Source organism: Xenopus laevis, chromosome 4L (genome assembly GCF_017654675.1).
Source record: "Xenopus laevis strain J_2021 chromosome 4L, Xenopus_laevis_v10.1, whole genome shotgun sequence".
Classification (NCBI taxonomy): domain Eukaryota; kingdom Metazoa; phylum Chordata; class Amphibia; order Anura; family Pipidae; genus Xenopus; species Xenopus laevis.
This window is the reverse complement of record NC_054377.1, coordinates 63,087,336-63,107,997: the sequence shown is the minus strand read 5'-3', so window position 1 is coordinate 63,107,997 and position 20,662 is coordinate 63,087,336. Positions and strand designations below refer to the sequence as shown.

The 20,662-nt window shown below is 35.6% G+C and overlaps 1 protein-coding gene across 1 annotated transcript in view; it reads right to left on the bottom strand.

Moving 5' to 3' along the window:
- cep89.L (centrosomal protein 89 L homeolog) overlaps positions 1-20,662 on the bottom strand; it is a 77,510-nt gene that overhangs the window by 28,221 nt on the left and 28,627 nt on the right. Inside the window, exons 8-13 of the mRNA XM_018258026.2 lie at positions 19,154-19,296; positions 12,452-12,502; positions 11,504-11,587; positions 8,365-8,468; positions 6,364-6,479; positions 123-303 (exon numbers count right to left, since the gene is read on the bottom strand). Coding sequence (XP_018113515.1) covers positions 123-303; positions 6,364-6,479; positions 8,365-8,468; positions 11,504-11,587; positions 12,452-12,502; positions 19,154-19,296 — 679 coding nt within the window. The remainder of the gene's footprint in view (positions 1-122; positions 304-6,363; positions 6,480-8,364; positions 8,469-11,503; positions 11,588-12,451; positions 12,503-19,153; positions 19,297-20,662) is intronic.

The following is a 20,662-nucleotide window of genomic DNA, read 5'->3' as shown; positions in this document are numbered from 1 at the left end:
GAATAAAATCACACTTTTAACTTTCCTCTCTGCATATAAGTAGAGGTATTTAACACAGAATGTTGAAGAGTTATTCGCTGATTGAGACATTAGCCATTATTACACTGGGAGAGGAAATGTACCTTTTTAATTCATTCACCATAGCAACATGCTCTTCTGCAGCTATTCTGCCTTCCATGTTTGTTCTTAGCTCATCATACTTGGAGCGTGAAACTTCCTGCTGTTTCTGAAGCTCTAGTAGGTCTTCCTCTTGATTCTTGTTTTTGCCTTCTAAAACCGTCATCTGTTTTGTTAATCTAGAAACTGATAGCAAGGAAAAAAGTGAATTATAAAATATTAAAATACGGTATGTAATGTATGATCTATCTCATTTCTTCTGAAATCAAGTAGCAGTATCTAATACACTGAATAAGTAAAACAAAACCTAAGGTTAAAGAAGTACAGATATGGGAGCCGATATCCAGAATGCACGGTGCATGTTCCCAATAACGGGTCTTTCCGTAATTTGGATCAACATACTTTAATTCAACTAAAAATTATTTAAACATTAAATAAACCCAATAGGATTGTTTTTCCTCTTTGGACAGAGACAACTTTTTTCTAAATTTGGTTCAGTACATTACCACAATGAATTTTAAATGAAACAACTCAGATGCAGTTAAACTAGACTTTCAGCTTTAATTCAGAGGGTTGAACAAAAAGATTGCATAAAAATGTGAGAACTAAAGCCTTTTTTCTTTTCGAAACTTTTTTATTGGTTAGCAATACAATATTCACTACTAACATTATTATCTAATTTATCCTGTTGAATATACGAGTTTAATATAGATTTTCAATATACTGGCAGTATTACAAACTAGTATATGTTATCCAAGGTGTCCAGATTTTGGTGTAAGTATTATATTTATCCGCATTGATGCTCAACAATTTTTAGTTAACCATTATCCAGTTCATTTTGAGACGAAACATAGGTATAGGAATGGAACGTTTCTTCCAGGAGGCTGCAATAAAATGTTTTACTGCTATGAAAACGAACTGTATCATTTTTCGAGTATATTTATTTGATATAGGAATAACGGTATTCAGTAGTACTTGCATGGAGTCTTTTCGAAGATTAATGCCCGTGATAGAGTCAATTAATGTAAATATCCTAGAAAAAAATCGGAACGCCTCCCTACACTTCAACCAAGTATGTAGCATTGTATGTTCCATACCATGATTTCTAAAGCACAATGAACTAGAATTGGGGTAATATTTATGTAATTTAGCAGGAACCATGTACCATCCAAATATTACTTTGTATTGAGTGTCTTGTGCCAAAATATTAATTGAACTCTTGGCTGTATTTTCCCAAGTCTGCTGCCAAGATGTCTCATCAATTGTTCTATTCAATTCCTTTTCCCATTGTTTAGTATTGATTGTTAGAGCAGTGGTTGAGGAGTTTAAAATTTCTTTGTAAAGCATGGTTATAATTCCTCTATTACAGGGGAATTTAATACGCATTTGCTCCCAGGCAGTTGAAGCTAAAGCATTATTACAACCTGTAGTCACTTTTTTAATGATTTATAGATTTGGAGATATCTAAAGCCTTCTATCTAGGAGGATCGTATTGGACAGTTATAGTAGACCATTTTATAATACCTTGTAAACCCAAAAATCTATTTATATAAAGCATATTATGTAATTGCCACCATTGAAAATCTCTTTCTTGTAGTCCAGGTCTAAACATGGGGTTTCCAATTACAGGCATAGCTGGACAGTGAGGTGATTTCAAAGCTGTTTTTTGTATAACCTGGTCCCATGTAGCTTATGCCATTTTTAACACAGGGGTAGAAGCAGTAGGCCTTTCTTGCTTGGGAATCCATGGCAACACTGCTGGATTTATTGGTTTTAACCGTTTGATTTAAATTTGAGCCCATAGTGGAAGAGTGGGCCTATAAAAATTAATTATTGGCATAATTTGTGCCATCTGATAATAGAAAAACAAGTCAGGAACACTCAATCCTCCTTTATTTTTAACCATTATGAGAGTTTTCTGTGATAATCTTGATTTTTTCCCAGACCAAATAAATTTTGTAAGCCTTGACTGCATTTTGATTATATTACATTTTGGGACCTCTATTGGTAAAACTCAGAAATAATATAATATTTTAGGAAGGATTATCATCTTTATCGCATTTATTTTACCAAACCATGATATATGTAATTTTGTCCACGCTGCCAACATTTTTTTAATTTCTATCCAAAGTGGGGGATAATTGTCTTGATATAATCCCTCAAGATTGGGAGTTATTTTAACCCATAAATAAATCAAACATTTATCTTTCCATTGCAAGTCAAAATTAAGTTGAATTAATTTTTTTTGCATCTGATTTATACACAAAGACAAGGCTTCAGATTTTGTCGGATTTATCTTTAGACCTGAAATTGTTCCAAAAGTATCAAGAATGTTAAATAAATGGGGTAAGGATGTAAGTGGGTTAGTTATCGTCATTAACTTATTATCTGCAAACAGCATTTGTTTATGTACTTGTTGTCCTATTGGTACCCCAGTTATACCAGGATCCTGTATGACCAACATTGCTAGGGGTTCAATTGCTAGTATAAATAGATTATATAAATAAGAGCGGCGATAAAGGACATCCTTGTCTCGTCCCTATATGTAACGTAATGTTGTTGGAAGTAAAAGAACCCCATTTTAAAAAGGATTGCGGAGTGTTATATAAAGCCTGAATTAGAAGAATGAACTTGTCTCCAAAATTCCATTTCTTTATTACTAAAGGGCAGATTTAACAAGGGTAGAAGTGAATTCGAGGGAATTTTCGGAGTAAAAAAATTCAAAATTCAAAGTAATTTTTTGATACTTCAACCATCGAATAGGATACTACGACTTCGATTCGCAGTAAAAATAGTTTGAATATTTGACCATTCGATAATCTAAGTACTGTCTGTCTTTAAAAAAAAAAACTTCGACTTCAATACTTTGCCAAATTAAACCTGCCGAAGTGCTATGTTAGCCTATGGGGACCTTCTACAGCATTTTTCTAAGTTTTTTTTTAAGTCGAAGTAAAATCGTTCGACCCGAAGGATTTAATCGTTCGATCGCACAATTTTACTTCGACCGCAGAATACCCAAATTCAATGAAAAAAGTTTGCATTCGATAATCGAAGTATTTAAACTCAATGGTATTTTTTTCAAAGTATTTTTTAGTTTAAAATTCGACCCTTGATAAATCTACCCATAGTATAGATAGTCCCAGGTGACTGTGTCGAACACTTTCTGGATATCTAGGAATAATATTAAAGCTGGGGTCTTGGAGGAGTTAAGGGTATATATTAATTGTACTAACCTCCTTATATTCCCCCCACCCTCTCTATTAGAAACAAACCCTACTTGATCTGGGTGCAGTAAAGTTGCTAAGTAAGAATTTAATCAGGTAGCTAATATTTTCCCTAAGATTTTAACATCGTTGTTCAATATGGAGATAGGGCGGTAGCTGCCACAATCTAAAGGGTTTTTATTAGGTTTGGGCACTAATACTACTTGCGCTAAAATAGATTCTGAATGCATTTCATTTCCTTGTAGGAGTTTGTTAAACATTGCAGTAAGATGAGGGGACAAAAGTGGGGCAAATTTTTTATAGTATAATATTGAGTAACCATCTGGTACAGGCGTTTTGGAATTTGGAAGCAATTTAATAGCTAATAAAGTTTTCTCGTTTGTAATGTCATTGTCCATAATTTGTCTTTGCTCTGGGGTAAGAGCAGGTAATTGGAAATGAGCAAATAAGTTATCTGCTTGATTTTCATTAAATTTAGTAGGAGCTTGATATATCTTAGAATAAAATTCTGTAAATTCCTGCAATATTTTGTCTGGATTACCTGTAGTTGTTCCAATTTTGGTTCGGATTTTATGTAGAGGTGTATTGTACAGAGTGCAGTGTACGAGCTAAAGGAATATCTGGTTTATTACCTTTACAATATTGTCTATTAGTTTGCCATTGAGCTACATTCTCTATATCAAGAGTGTATTGTAAATCTAGTTCTCTTTTAACATTTATTATATCATTTTGTGTTCTAGGAGAATATTTGGCCTTATTTTTGTTTTTTTACGAGCTGTTGCTATACTTAATAGTTCTCCCCTAAGAACAGATTTGTGAGCTTCCCATAGTGTTATGATTCATATGATTCAAAGCAAAATATTGTTTTATTTGTATATATTCTATTTGTAGACAGATTAATCGCTAAGAATAATTACTAAATTCCAAAAATTGAAAAAAGTAGAAATAATCTATCTGGATAAAGATGTCACATATATTTAAATGCATGTATATATTTTAGTATAATACACAGTAACTTGTTCAAACAAAAATATGGAAAAAATAATACAAAAAATAATACAAATGAGTCTTTGTTTAGTATATTTTCAGCCAGAAGACACATGTCCCTATACTGTAGCTGTTGCTAAAATAACAATGTACTAATTCCCCTCTTCATATCAACCCTCTAGTTAGGTGCAGTAGGAAATGTAAGCAGATAAATGTTTCTTGCAGCTATTCACCTGTGGTAGCTTTTGGTATTCCAATGCTTCATCTCTTTCTCAGGTTTAAATATTAATTAGGACAACGATAGATTGCAACCTTTTAAAAAGATCTTGTGTAAAGAATATCCACTGCACCTGTCAGAGAGTGGTCTGACCATGCTATTGGTAAAATGTTATCAGTGATTAAATTTGATATTAGAGTTTGTGATAAGAAAATGTGATCTATTTGGGAATATATTTTATGCTGATTAGAAAAGAAAGTATGGTCTTTAGTTGTCGGCCATCTCTCTCTCCAAGCATCAATTACTGACAGCTTTTGTAGTATGTCTAATATTTTTTTAGCTTGAGGTGCATCTACGTTAGTTTGAGAGACATCTTTATAAGTTTTGTCAAGTTAAGCATTTAAACAAATGTTAAGAGTCACCTGCCATTATTAATGGACCTTGTTGGTTTAGTTGTATTATGTTCTCTAACATTTCAAAGAAGCGCCCCTGGTCTGTATTTGGCGCATAATAGTTTAGTAATGTTATTACCATATCTTGTATACTAAAGCCTTTTTTTAACAGAATCACTTTATTTCAGGGGCTCAAAAGCAATTGGACAAATTAAAAAACTGAAAATAAAATGTTCATTTCTAATACTTGGTTGAAAAGCCTGGCAATGACAGCCTGAAGTCTTGAACTCATGGACATCACCAGATTCTGGGTTTCCTCTTTTTTAATGCCCTGCCAGGTCTTTACTGCAGCGGTTTTAAGTTGCTGTTTGTTTGTGGGCATTCTGCCCGAAAATTAGTCTTCAACAAGTGAAATGCATGCTCAGTTGGGTTCAGATCAGGTGACTGACTCGGTCATTCAAGAATATTCCACTTCTTTGCTTTAATAAACTCCTGGGTTGCTTTGGCTGTATGTTTTGGGTCATTGTCCTGTATTATGAAACACCTCCCTATCAATTTGACTGCATATAGCTGGATTTGAGCAGATTGTCTCTGAACACCTCAGAATTCGAACATTACTATATGCATCAAAAATCCAAGAAATCTTGTGAGTATATACCCGAAAGGGGGAATCTTAAAGAATATCACACTGGTGGATCTTCTGCAATATAGCTCTCCAGGCACCATTTTTAAACACTCTGTGGCTCTAGGGGCTTAATTGCTTATCTTAATTGAGACAATACTACTCTATGTGTGCGCTTCCTTCGCTTTATAGACTTGGATATTGATACACCTACCTCCTGGAGAGTTTTGTTCACTGTTTGGCTGTTGTGAAGGGGTTTCACCAATTTTTCACCAGTGCTTTAGTTTTTAGGATGTACCACTCCACACTTGCCACTCCTAATATTGTAGCAATTTCTCGGGTGGTTTTTTATGTTTTTGCAGCTTAAGGGTGGCTTGTTTCACCTGCATGGAGAGCAACTTTGACCGCATGTTGTCTGTTCACAGCAAAATCTTCCACATACAAGCACCCCCCCTCAAATCAACTCCAGGGCTTTTATCTGCTTCATTGATAATGAAATTATGAAAGAATTGCCCACACCTGCCCATGAAATAGCCTTTGAGTCAATTGTCAAATTGCTTTTGAGCCCATGAAATTAAGTGATTGTGTTAAAAAAAAGGCTTTAGTTCCTCACATTTTTATGCAATCTTTTGGTTCAACCCACTGAATTAAAGCTGAAAGTCTGCAGTTCAACTGCATCTGAGCTTCCATTTAAAATTTATTGTGGAAATGTACAGAACCAAAATTAGATACAGATTTATATATTTATTTATATTTATAGTACACTGTTAAAAAAACATAGTAATGATAATTTATTGAACTTACTTTCCATCAGGTGGTTTCTCTCAGTTTCCTTTGCTTTTGATTGTTCTAGCTGTAGTTGTTCCATCAAGGTCTGGTTTTCTTCCAGTACTAGCCTGGCTTGTGCTTGTATTAGCTGCCTATCAACACAAAGCATCAGAAAAAACTTTATTTTTTGTAATACAGTAGAATCCTGATTTTACATTTCCCAGAGAACATTGTCAAAATGGTTTAGACATTTAATACTAAAACTGGATGGGTGGAGAATTGAAGGCCAGGCTAAAGCCCTTACAAAATGTGACTGAATGAGCCATAGCAGTGGGTTTTCAGTCACATGTGGGTTTTCAATTGCTACATGTACATGGAGCCACATCGTGCGATGGCCAAAAGACGGAGAAAAGGTACGTTTCCAGCAGAGGGCCAATGGCTTTTGTTAAAGGTATTACAAATGTACCTGCATCTAAATTGTCTGTAAATTTCTAATACCGGCCGGATGGCAAACCTACCTATACATAAGTTCTCATTGCCAAACTTATTTAGTTCCCAACTCAACTTCAAGTTGGTCTTTTGGTTGTATCTAGGAGAGCAAATAGGAATTATCCCCACTCTTACTTATCTTGGTGATCAGGCTCAGTCACTCCTGAAACTGTTTCAAGTCTCCACAGATGGGCCAGTCACACAGTTTGGGAGTGTGAAAGTTTGGCTGGAACACTACAAAGATTGATACACATATAAAAGGTAACCCTTCGTCTGAATAAAACCAGTTTAAATCTCCTACTAACTTGTCTCCCAGACTCCTACCTCCCTCCCACTTCTCAATATTAAACTCTGCTGCTAGAATCCTCCTGTTCAGACACTGGTAAAATCCCTATCATGGCTTCCTGTTAAGCCAAGAATAACATGCAAAATCCTTCTACTAACATTTAATGCTCTTCATGCGTCTCCTCCTCAATGCATTTCTTTAAAATAGTTAGTAGTTTTTAATAGTGCTGCTCCAACAGAATTCTGCACTGAAATCCATTTCTCAAAAGAGCAAACGGATTTTTTTGAAATCTGACATGGGGCTAGACATATTGTCAATTTCCCAGCTGCACCAAGTCATGTGCTCTGATAAACTTCAATCACTCTTTACTGCAAGTTAGAGTGATAGCACCCCCTAGAACAATGGGAAGGTGACCAGATAGCAGCTCCCTAACACAAGATAGCTGCCTGGTAGATCTAAGAACAGCACTCAATAGTAAAAACCCATGTCCCACTGAGACATTCAGTTACATTGAGAAGGAAAAACAGCAGCCTGCCAGAAAGCATTTCTCTCCTTAAGTGCAGGCACAAGTCACATGACTGGGGGCAGCTGGGAAATTGACAAAATGTCTAGCCCCATGTCAGATTTCAAAATTGAATATAAAAAAATCTGTTTGCTCTTTTGAGAAATGGAGTAGCACTATTAACTGATGTGTTTTGAAAAAAAAAACATGTTTTCCGATGACATGATCCCTTTAATTGTCTCACTGTACACTCCTGGCTGTCTCCTCTGCTTATCTCAGAGTCACAGTCTTTTTACACCATCCACACCCACTGCTATCTCTCATCTTTAACATTTCTACCTTGAATCTCCTTCCCACTTGAATTGTAGGCCTGAATTCATCCATAGGGAATACTCTCTAACTTTGGACCACTATAACATACCTTGTCTATTTCAGTTCTGGCCCAAAACTCTGTACATTCTTCCCTTTGATTTGTGCCTGTATGTTATCCATCAGCATAGACTGTAAGCTCTACAGACAGGAACCTCATTTCTACTGTGTCTTTTAGCACAAGGCACATAATCTATTTTTATATATACTTATTTATTACTGTGTTTGTTTTGTATTTATTATTATGCTTGTCCTCCCAGTGTGTACCTTTTCTAATCTGTAAAATTTAACAGTGTTGTGTCTTTGTGTAGTGCATTATGAATTAAGTTATACATACATACATACATACATACAAGTGCTGCAATAGTAATCTAAGCAACCACATAATTACCATTCAGGATTAGATATGGCTCTGTTCCCTTGTAGTTCTCTGTGTAACTGCTTATTCTCTTCAACAACCTTTTTAACTCGTGTTTTGAAATTTTTAACTTCTTCCTAAAAACAGGGAAATAAAAGAGAAAGTATGTTGCTCTAAATCCAAACACCCTGCTATAAATTTTTTAGAGCTTCAGATACCATAACATTCAAAGCAGATATTCAGTTATACATTGCAGCATTTAAAATATAAAAGTTCCTACTCAAGCACTCAAAAATGATTCACTGTTGTCATAAATTGTGTCTGCTTGGAATATAAAATGAACCTTTAGACACATGACCAAAATAATAATACAACAGCATCTCTTTCAAATTGGGATGCTCAATGTTTGCAAGATAACCTATCCAAACACAATATGTGGCTTTATGTATAATAGTTAAGAGCAGAAAAGAATAATGTACAATCAGACAGATTGCCTAGCAAAATGTAAAAATAAAGGTCAAATGAAAAAAAAAATGGACAGTATAGGCCAACATAAGCAACGATGATAGGTATTCCAAAACAGTACAAATTTTAGCCTTCAAATGTTTAGCCTTTAGGTGAACAAATCCTGCAGTATCTTGGTTACAAAATCTAAATATTGATATCTGTAGTTTATGTTCTAAATTACAGTTAACATGACTTTAATCATCTCTAGAGGCCCTCCACAAGCTTACATATTTATCCTAGCTGACCTTTTCATAATGTGACACAGCTTTAAAGATACTGAATGTCAAACGCTAATAAATAAAAATGTTTACTTGTGATAAAAACAGCACCTCGTTGTTTTCTGGGCATAATAAGGTTCATTTTTGGCATTTTATTTCATGTGGAATTCTAAGAAAACTCCTGCCAGATTGTTTTTGAATGAAAACCAGTGGTTTCTGAAGTCCAGTATCACCTACTGAGCTACTGAAATATCAGTGCACTATATAGTCCAATCCATGTTGTGTATTGTGAACATGAACATTTCATTTAGGTATGTATTACAGATTCTGTCTTCCTGTAGGGTTTCCTTTTAAAAACCCAGTTCTCATAAGAATACACCAGATATTTTTCTGGCAGAATTGAAAGGGTAAAATAAATTGGCACATTCACCAATGTGTCTGCTCGTGCTGCTTCCGGGCACCTTCTAAATGAAGTGTAATGGAAGTGAAAGTAATTGAGAACGAAACAAGGAACAGAACTGGAACCACAGAAATGATCAGAGCCACAAGACTGAAAGACCTCAAATTTGTTGGGCACCTTTGTAGGATGGATGAATTTGAGCTTGTCCAATGAATCACTTGGGCTCACTTATAAGCACTGGGCAAATCTGCAGCTGGAAATTAATGCATAGCAACCAAATCAAATGTTTACTTTCATTGTTCAACATGCAGCTGATTGGTTGCTATGGGTTAGTTCCCAGGTGCAAATTTGCTCAGTGTTTATAAATGAGCCCCACTGTGTCTGTAAAATGCTCAGTACTGGGCCAAGTCCCACTTGGGCACTGTAAATGATCATGTTAAACATAAATGTTGTAGTGGAATGAATGAAAGCTTTAAAATGGTTTGCTTCCACCATCAACAAATACAGTATCATTTATTTAAAATCTGGGAAAAAACCCATATTAATTAGTTTAAATTCGCCTTTTAAAAAAATATCACGACTGAGTGTGACAGATAACAATAGAAGAAAATTGCTTCTTCTCAGAGGCATAAAACCTTAATAAGAAATCTTTAATGTTTTTAAATTAGTCTTCTGTAAATTCTGAAAAAGGGATGGAAATTGCAAATCCATTTCTTGCCATTTAAACCTAGGTACAGTCATTTATTCTGAGGACCCTCTAAATCAATCTTTTAGGAAAAGATTATTACAAAGGATCACTCCAATCACACCGACTCTACCTCTGCATCTTTTGAAGACATGGAGTTCAATTTGCTTTGTGGTTACATTAACCATTATCATTGAAAGTGTATAATATTATAAAGATCTCAGTTTTGTGTATATAGGTCATCATCTGAGGATGAAAATAAAGCACTTCAACATTTATATATATATATATATATATATATATATATACATATATACATATATACATATATATATATATATATATATATATATATATATATATACACACACACATATATATATATATATATATATGTATATATATACACACACACATATATATATATATATATATATATAAATACACACACACACATATACATATATATATATATATATATATATATATATATATATATATATATATATATATATATATATACATACACACACACACACACACATATGTGTGTGTGGTGTGTGTGTGTGTGTGTGTGGTGTGTGTACCAGACTGTAAAGTGCTTCACATTTAACAACCAATGATAAAATACTTCACTAGCATTAATGCCAAAACTTGCAGGTGATATGATACTAGAAAATAATTAATGTTTAAAATAAGAACCTATAGCAAAATAAATTAGACAAATTTACTATTATTTTTATGTAGACAATCCAAATGAGCGTAGAAGCTAAACTTGGACAGTGGGGCATGAACAGGAGATAAGGTAATGTCAATGTCCACTGTTATATTTATACTTTCTTATATTATTCAGGTATCAGGAACCCTTGCTTCCATCCAGAGCAATGTAGTCAATAATTCAGTAGATGGGTAATGATACCAATAGGCGCAGGGATTCTGCTGCAAGGTGCCTTTATTAGCAAAACAACATGTTTCGAGCTTAACAGCTCGTGTGATCACACTTGATAAAGAGCTGTTAAGCTCGAAACATGTTGTTTTGCTAATAAAGGCACCTTGCAGCAGAATCCCTGCGCCTATTGGTATCATTACCCATCTACTGAATTATTGAGATAAGGTGAAGGACTATATTAACCGGAAATGGGGTGATTTTGCACATTTTAAGACAACATGCACCAAAATGCTTCGACCTGCCTGTACCTGTGGACCAAATCTCATACAATCAATTTAATATCAAAATAGGTAAAAATACCATAAGGAATTGAACAAGAAACATTTTTTCCTGTAATGTTACCAGTATTAAGCCAAAAATATTCTACAACATTGTTAGAGGCCCCGGGATAGAACATCACACGAACATCCCACCTCAAATGAAATGATTAAATCATCTTTTTCCCTCATTCTGTCTTCATATGCAAGCAACAGCGGTGATAAATATTTCATATCCAGCTGGGAGAGAGAACAGAAAACAAAATAGAATATAAATAAAACAGTTCACATACACCAAAACAAAACTTTAAAGCTACTCTACTGGAGTGATGTCCACATTAACTAAAGACAGTGGTTCTCAAAGTGGGCTAAAAGCAAAGGAAGGAAACCCAGGGTGTTGACGAACTATGGCATGATGAATACTTATTCATAATGTTGCTTATCCCATGATGCTGCATATTGGAGAGTGACCATTACTACCATGGTTTCTGGTATCTGCAACCTTGATTCTAGACACAGCTTGAGCACACTTAAAGGAACCGTTTAGTGTAAAAATAAAAACTAGGTAAACAGATAGGCTATGCAAAATAAAAAATGTTTCTAATATAGTTAGTTAGGCAAAAATCGAATCTATAAAGGCTGGAGTGACTGGATAATAGAGCAGTACACTACTTCCTGCTTTTCAGCTCTCTAACTCTGAGTCAGCAACTTGAAGGGGGGCCACATGGGAGATAATTGTTCAGAGAGTTTGCAATTAATCCTTAGCATTCAGCTCAGATTTAAAAGCAAAAATTATGACCCACATGACCCCCCTCAAGTCACTGATTGGTTACTACTTGGTAACCAGGGTAACCAGTCAGTGGAAACCAAGACAGCTGAAAAGCAGGAAATAGTGTTCTGTTCTATTATGTTAGACATCCAGTCACTTTATAGATTATATTTTTGCCTAACTATATTAGAAACATTTTTTTTTTATTTTGCACAGCCTATTTACCCAGTTTTTATTTTTATAATGAACAATTCCTTTAAGCATGCAAGGGGTCATAGGTTTTCATTAAATAGATCTTTTACTACATCATATTTCACCTGGAAATTCTAACTTACCAGCCAGGGAGGTGGAGGTCCCTTTTGAGGCAAACTGCCTAGCTTTACTTTCTGAAAAGTTGTAAAAGAAAAAAGAAAGCAAATCAGTTATCTATATACAGCACCATGGCAAAAGTACTGAGTTTCTTGATCAATTCTCTCATATTACTAAATAATACATTTATATTTCTAAGCACTGATACTTAAAGGAGAAGGAAACCCCCTGGGCGCAAAACCCCTCCCCCCCTCCCCTGTGTTGCCCCCCCTTCCTCCTCCCCCCTGGCCTACCTGTCCCCCTGGGCAAATGCCCCTAACTTGTTACTCACCCCTCTGCGCAGGTCCTGTCCACGGAGTTCACAGTCGCCATCTTCTCCCAAGCGCGTCTCCATCCTGCTTTGACCGGCGTCTTCTGGCGCATGTGCAGTAGGAACAGTTACCGGTACGGATCTACTGCGCATGCGCCGAATGTCACGAATGAAATCGGAAAACTTTGTGACATTTGGCGCATGCGCAGTAGAGCCGTACTGGTAACTGTTCCTACTGCGCATGCGCCAGAAGACGCCGGTCAAAGCAGGAAGAAGACCCGCGTAGGAGAAGATGGCGACTGTGAACTCTGTGGACAGGACCTGCGCAGAGGGGTGAGTAACAAGTTAGGGCCATTTGCCCAGGGGGACAAGTAGGCCAGGGGGGAGGAGGCAACACAGGGGAGGGGGGAGGGGTTTTGCGCCCAGAGGGTTTCCTTCTCCTTTAAGGGCAGATTTATCAAAATGTGAGATAAGAGCAAAACGCTTTCTTTTCATTCCTATGGAATTAAAGTTCACTTTTCGAAAATAAGCTTCTAAAAAATCCACAGTAATTAATAGATAGATGGTTCATTTTTCTGAGCATGTTGTAAGCTCATGTTTTGATGAATCTGTCCCTTAAAATAAATTTTTTTATATCATTAAAAAATGACAAAAAATGGAAAGTGGTATAAAAAAGTATTCAGGCCCACAATTTAATATTTTTTTGGCCAGCTGTTTGGTATTTAAGGGCAGTATAAACTCTTTGTTTAATGAGTTTAATAAATAGGGTTTGTGGTTATCATACTTTTGCCTATTGTTTTAAACATGGAAAGTCTATGGTTTTTATTCCATATCTGTTCCATGTCAGGTAGATAATGGATTACCAATTCACAGATAAAGCTAGGGGCACATAGGGAGTATTTTCTCCACCTACGTTTTGCTCCCATCATTCGATTGTGTAGCTCCACTTGCAGGCACTGCATTGGCCTGTGTGTTGCTTAACATACCATAAAAATACAAATTGATACTTGGTGTGTAAAAAATGTTTACTCCATTTTTTCCTCCTAATACACAGTCCTGTGAAAAATCAAATACACTATCATGGCAAATCTTGAAAATAATTCTTCAATGTCAAAAACTGGTAGACAGTTATATAAATATGACTACTTGAGGTTATTTCTTCCAGTGGGGGCAAAAGTGTATTTTTTGGCAAATAGCATTCCTGTATTTTGAAGCTTTCTGAATAACAGGTGTCCATACATATATACAGGTATGGGATCTGTTATCTGGAAACCAGTTATCCAGAAAAAATGAACATTTCCCATAGACTCCATTACAATCAAATAATCCAAATTTTTGAAAATTATTTCCTTTTTCTCTGTAATAACAAAACAGTAGCTTCTACTTGATCCCAACTAAGATGTAATTAATCCTTATGGGAAGCAAAACCCATTAGAATTCTAATATTTCTAACTGGATATCGGCAGCTTTGGCAGAAAATGTAGAATTCACTTGCATGACAAATCATTCTTGAGACAACAAAGCATACCTACTTATAAAAGTACATACAATCATAAAATATAGTTTCAACCATATATATTCTTAATAATTATCTAAATTTGGCTTTTAACATTGTATAATTTAAGGATTATTTCAACCTTACAAGATATTAATAAACGGTATATCCACTACTGAAGAGGAAAAGATTATGAACAAGGAAAGGTAAAGCAGATTGATATTTTAAAAGAAAGGGGAAGAGGTTCTCAATGGAAGGTTCCATTTCATGTTCTTACAAATGAATGTAAGCATGGCTTCAAAGACTTCTACAATTCATGCTTAATATTATAATATCAAACCACTCTTTCCCCCAAGCAATAAAAAAAAGCCTGTATGAAACTACAACTGATGAAATGTTAAAAACACAATCAACTATAAATTATTGGCAAGACTTGGCTTTGCAGCATCCCTTTGCAAGAGTCAGGATGAAGATTGCTCTGAAAATTAGAAGTCAAAAGCGGTTTCTTGTGGGAGGAACATTGTGGGATTTGCTGTCGCAACGAATTAGAAGGTAGCATAGGGACTTCAATAAAATGCCCCTCTTCTCTAGTGTAAACAGCTTAGAGAAAAGAAACTCTCAATCACGGTTCAGTAAGCTTTCCGCTTCTGTTGAAGATGAACTGCTATAAAAAGCTTAAAACAAGTCAAGCAGCAATTCTTCAACAATGTTACATAGATTTAGTATGTAAGTTAGTCTAATGCCAATATTTCAAGTCGTGTTATGACTTCATTTCATTAGGAATCATTATGCAACCCAGGTTTTCAGCTACGGAGTCATTTTCATAAATGTTAATTAAATTACACATTTGAAAATGGCTGTTATTGCAAGTAGAGAAATCTAGGTCACTTGCTCCCTTCGTGTTATTATGGATGGTGCCAAGAGGCAAGCATCAACAAGGAGTTTATGATTATATTATGTCACATATACACACACACACAGATATATGATCTTTCAATAAACCTTCCCTTTATTTTTTTTAAAACAAATCCTGAGAGAACTGTTCTAAGCAACAAGGTAATCTTCAATCACCTTTACAGCAAAAAATGTACAGACCAACATTTCGATTTAGAATATGTTACACTGTAAAAGAGGCTGAAGATTATCTTTCAAATCAGGCACAGATATTATCAGATTATTTCCAGTTCCATTATTTAAACATGAAACATAAAGTTGACCATATGAAAATCGGGGTGTCTCTAGGTATATCTTGCCAACCTACAGGGTTCCCTTGAGCTATGTAGAGATCGCAAAAGCAAGATACACTGGAAATTAAGTAAAATATGCTGTTTCTGGCCCTTGAGCTATGTAGAGATCGCAAAAGCAAGATACACTGGAAATTAAGTAAAATATGTTGTTTCTTGCATTGTTCTATTGTTGTACTATTGATACCCATTGATCAGATTAGTCGAGGGTATCTGCATTTTTTTGAACATACATCAGTTAACAACCTCCTCCTGGATAAGAGGATGTCCCCTGAAATTGTTCTTTCCATTGGTCATACCCTATGTAATGCTTAAAATTCCATTTTTTCACAGACGCACATTGCCAGATATAAGTGTAAATACATAAATAGTAGTGATGTGTGGGTCGGGTATTTCCCAACCTGCGCCCATTTTTATTTCCATCTATCCTTTCTTACATACACTATATGGCCTTAAATGTTTGGGCACCTATCTAACCATAACCAATATTAAATTTAAAAACTACGGACAGTAACAAAGTCAGGTCTGCTTTTGCTGGTACAGGTATGGGATCCGTTATCCGGAAACCCATTATCCAGAAAGCTCTGAATTATGGAATGGGCATCTCCCACAGACCCATTTTATCCAAATAATCAAATTTTTGAAAAATGATTTCCTTTTTCTCTATAATAAAACAGTACACTGTACTCAATTCAAACTAAGATATAATTAATCCTTATTGGATGTAAAACCATTCTACCTGTATAGGCTTCCCACTAGATGTAAAAAAATTGGTGAGAATGTCTTCCATTCAGCCACAACAGCATTAGGATAGAACAACATGGGCAATTTAGCTCCGATCTGACGCCACGTGACGAAACGATGGCGTCAAGTCAGATGCGACGAAGATAAGGTTAGTTGTAGGAACGTTGTAGGAACGTCGGATGTAGTCGCAGCATGCATCCAACACAACACGACTGTCGGATGCATACCTTATTTCCGGGGCATCCGACTTGACGCCAGCGTTTCGTCGCAGCTAAATCGCCCATTTAGTTCTACCCTTCGTGAGATTTAGTACTGATGTTTAGCAATCAGATATTCTGTTGGCTTGAGGTCAGGGTCCTGTACATGTCAATAAAGTTGTTAGGTGCTTTAACCATAAAATGTATATTTTCAGCAATTTCATGCTGCTTTGACACTGTATAGAATCACAAACAAATATCATTATGGAAAAAAACCTTTTCTCACTTCCCGGTACAATTTATTTTACAAGTATCTCAAATGAAGTTTGAAGCAATATCAAAACAAGCCTTAAAAATATTTCACTGCTTGTTATAGTCAAAAGGCAGATTATATTCATACACCAGCAATGCACTGTGTGACGGAAACTTGCTTTGAATTATTTATAATAAAAGACCAAAATCAAAAGCAGACTGAAAAACAAAACTTAAAAAACAAAACATTTCAGCATCATTAAAAACAGTGGTGGATGAGACTAATTAGAGTCACATTTAGATATACATATAATGCAGCAATGTGTTTTTAGCCATTCTGATGAACATTAAATATCAGATAAAGTAAAACCATAAAATAATTATAGGGGCATAATTTTCTCTTTCTGCTGCTGCTGCTGCTGCTGCTGCTGCTACTGCTACTGCTACTACTACTACTACTACTACTAATAATAATAATAGAAGTAGCTGTGCCCTCATCCCAGTATTACCAGTGTTTTTGGGATATTTCATAAGGAGTTTGCTTTAAAAGAGAAGTAACAGTAATTTAGAAGGAGAAACTCTAGACCAGGGAATCCCTAACTTTTTTTTTTACCCGTGAGCCACATTCAAATGTAAAAAGAGCAACACAAGCATAAAAAAGTCCCTGGAGGAGCCAAATAAGTATTGTGATTGGCTATTGGGTAGCCCCTATGTGGACTGGCAGCCTACAGGAGACTCTTTTTTGCAGAACTCCTGGTTTCAAAGCAACCAAAACGGTCTCCAAACCAGGAATTCAAAAATAAGCACCTGCTTTGAGGACACTAGGAGCAACATCCAAGGGTTTGTTGAGCAACATGTTGCTAACCACTGGTTGGGGATCACTGCACTATACCGTTCAGGAGGCACAAAAAGTAACCATAATAACAGTGTTCATTTCAACAGATTTAAGAAGCAACAGCTATACTTTTTAAAATGATAGCACAACACACTTTCATTAAATCCTTTAATTACCAGTCCTCCTATAGTGTTAGGATTCCAACGCACCCCAACAAAACAATGCTGCACTGTAGCCGATTGGCTGATACAATCGGTGTGGTCTGACATAAAATGAGTTCCACACAAATAGGTGCATTTCACCGTTGAAGCCTAATTTATAAGAAGTTACTATTTTCTCATTTGTAGTGATGAGTGAATTTTTTGCCAGGTTTTGTTGTGAAAAAAAACTGCCCATAGACTCCAATGAGTGAAAAAAATTGTTGAATGTCAAAAAATTTTTTTCGTGGTTATGTGAGTTTTCGGTGAACCGAAATAGTTCAGATTCACCCACCACTACTTGTATAAAAAAAAATGCTTTGACCCAGCTTGAATGATATTTAGAAACAAAATATATCTGACCTGATGGGATTAAAGAGGCAGATGAGCACAGAGAAGTCTTACAGCAGACCAATGTGATGCTGTTGCAGACACCCTACCTGCTAATTCTGGCAAATGCCAGTGGAGCTTCTCTCTCTTTATAGTGTAAAATGAGATGCACATTGAGTGATGATGATGATTTGTCTACTCAGCTAAATCATATTTGCAATAGAAATGGCCTCATAACTCCTACATACAGCAGACATTGTTGGTGTCAGGCACCTCTCAAAAACTCACTTCAGCATTCTTAATTTGTGGTCACCACTGTTGACAAGTAATTAATGGCATTAATGGAACATGAATGCGATTAGGGGGGGGGGTTATTTACTAAAACTCAAATTTATCTCATCTTTTATTAAACCAAGCTTGACCAAACTGCCATTCATGATTTTAACTTACTAAAATAACTGAAAACAATTGTTGCCGGGAAAGACTCAAAGATATAATCGAGCGATAACTCGCATCATACAAATTTTTCAGATGTGACGCCCGAATTGCTCGATTTTTTTCGGGTTATCGCCCCAAAAACCCCAAGTTTTTCAGGTTATCAGATGAAACCCAACACAGATCACAATATCTTCAAATTGTAAAAGGGACATCTGCCATTGACATCTACATGACCATGGCACATTTGAGATGGAGGATTTTTGAAATCGGACTGTTAGCAGCTTTGAGGTATAACTCCATGAAAAATGTTGAGCTTTCCCCCCAAAAAACCTCAACCAGAAAAAAAAATCAAGGTTTAGTAAATAACCCCCAAAAAGTACTTTAGTATGTACCCATAGAGGTATGCAGGGCCCCATATTTTGTCTGCTTGTGTAAGGTGTCTTTCTTTCTTCCCTCCACTGTCCTATGCTCTGATGATTAACAAAACACTACTAACAAAAGTTACTAAAATACTCTATATAGGTGCACCTACTGAAAATGGTGAAGTTTAAATGCCGCAAGTGTTAAACATGTGGTCTGATTGGAGAATATTTATGGAAGGTAACTAAAACGAGCCTGCCTGCCTGCCATGTGTAAATTACGGTACAGTATTATTTACAATTCGTGAACTGAAAAACAGACAATACCTCTTCCTTTAACAGAGGCCGAAACTTAGTTTGATAACGACTCAGTTCCACATTTAGCCGGTAGACTGTAGTTTTTAGTGCATCATTTTCATCAACTAATTCTTGTGCCTGTTCTCTTAGAGATGCCAGTTCTGCTGCATCAGCTTAAAAGGAAAAAATAACGAAACAAATGAAATAATTAAAAAAAAATGTTAGGCAACAGTTCAAGAATTATTATTTGTTAGTGTAAATTCTAACACTTAGACAATAGGTGTCAAAAACAGAACATTAAGGTTGAGGTGCCTAAATGAATTTTCCTAGCATTCTAAACAATACACGTTATTTTCAAGCACAAAGATCATATTTTTTCATTTTAAAGAGATACACAAGAAATGAACCCTGTTTTTACATTTATCATAACATTACCTTTGTATGTGATTTATAACTTTTCCATAAAAATATTTGCCCCATGCTTCATCTGATCCCCTATGTTCCTTTATGAGAGGGCTGCCATATTTGTGCAATGCTGACAGGTTGAGAAGGGACAGTCAGGTTGGCAAAATTCACATAACTTCAAGTAATAATTATTTACAAAAGCAGCCCTATCAGTAAATAAATGATCAACGTGACCTATAGGTAACTTGTAATGTACATTAACATTTTAAAGAGTAGTTTTTTGTGTCACTTGTATCTTGTGACTATGTAATTTTACAAAAAGTGGGGTGACCAAATTAGTATTTCTTTCTCGACTGCAACCCTTGGACTTTTTATTTGAGAACATAAAACAGCTCATGTGTAAGACCCTGCTTCATCTAAATAGACAATTTTCATAAAAATGTACTTTTTTTAGTAGTATGTCTCATTGGGTAATTGTAAATAGAAAATTGCCAATTTAAGTAATATGTGCTGTCCCCCGGGATCATTCATTTCACGGTGCACACAAACAAACCAAAGGAACACATACATGTTAGTTCCCATCAGCCAATTAATGGACAAAGTCCTGGCTTTTACTCTTACACTTCTTCATATTACAGTAAGAGCTTTGTTATTTCTGGTCAGGTGATCTCTCATAGAAGATATCATAAAATGGTGGCTCAAGGGAAAAATATGTAAAAGGGCAATTATTTCTGTTTGTTTGTGGGCCTTTCTGTCCGAAGTTTTGTCTTCAACAAGTGAAATGCATACTCAATTGGGTTCAGATCAGGTGACTGACTTGGCCATTCAAGAATATTCCACTTCTTTGCTTAAATAAACTCCTGGGTTGCTTTGGTTGTATGTTTTGGGTCATTGTCTATCTGTATTATGAAACCTCCCAATCAATTTGACTGCATTTAGCTGGATTTCAGCAGCCATGCACGCCCAAGCCATCACACTGCCTCCACCATGTTTTAAAAATGATATGGCATGCTTGGGATAATGAGCTGTTCCACGCCTTCTCCATACTTTTTTCTTGCTTTCATTCTGGTAGAGGTTGATCTTGGTTTCATCTGTCCAAAGAATGTTTTTCCAGAACTGTGCTGGCTTTTTTAG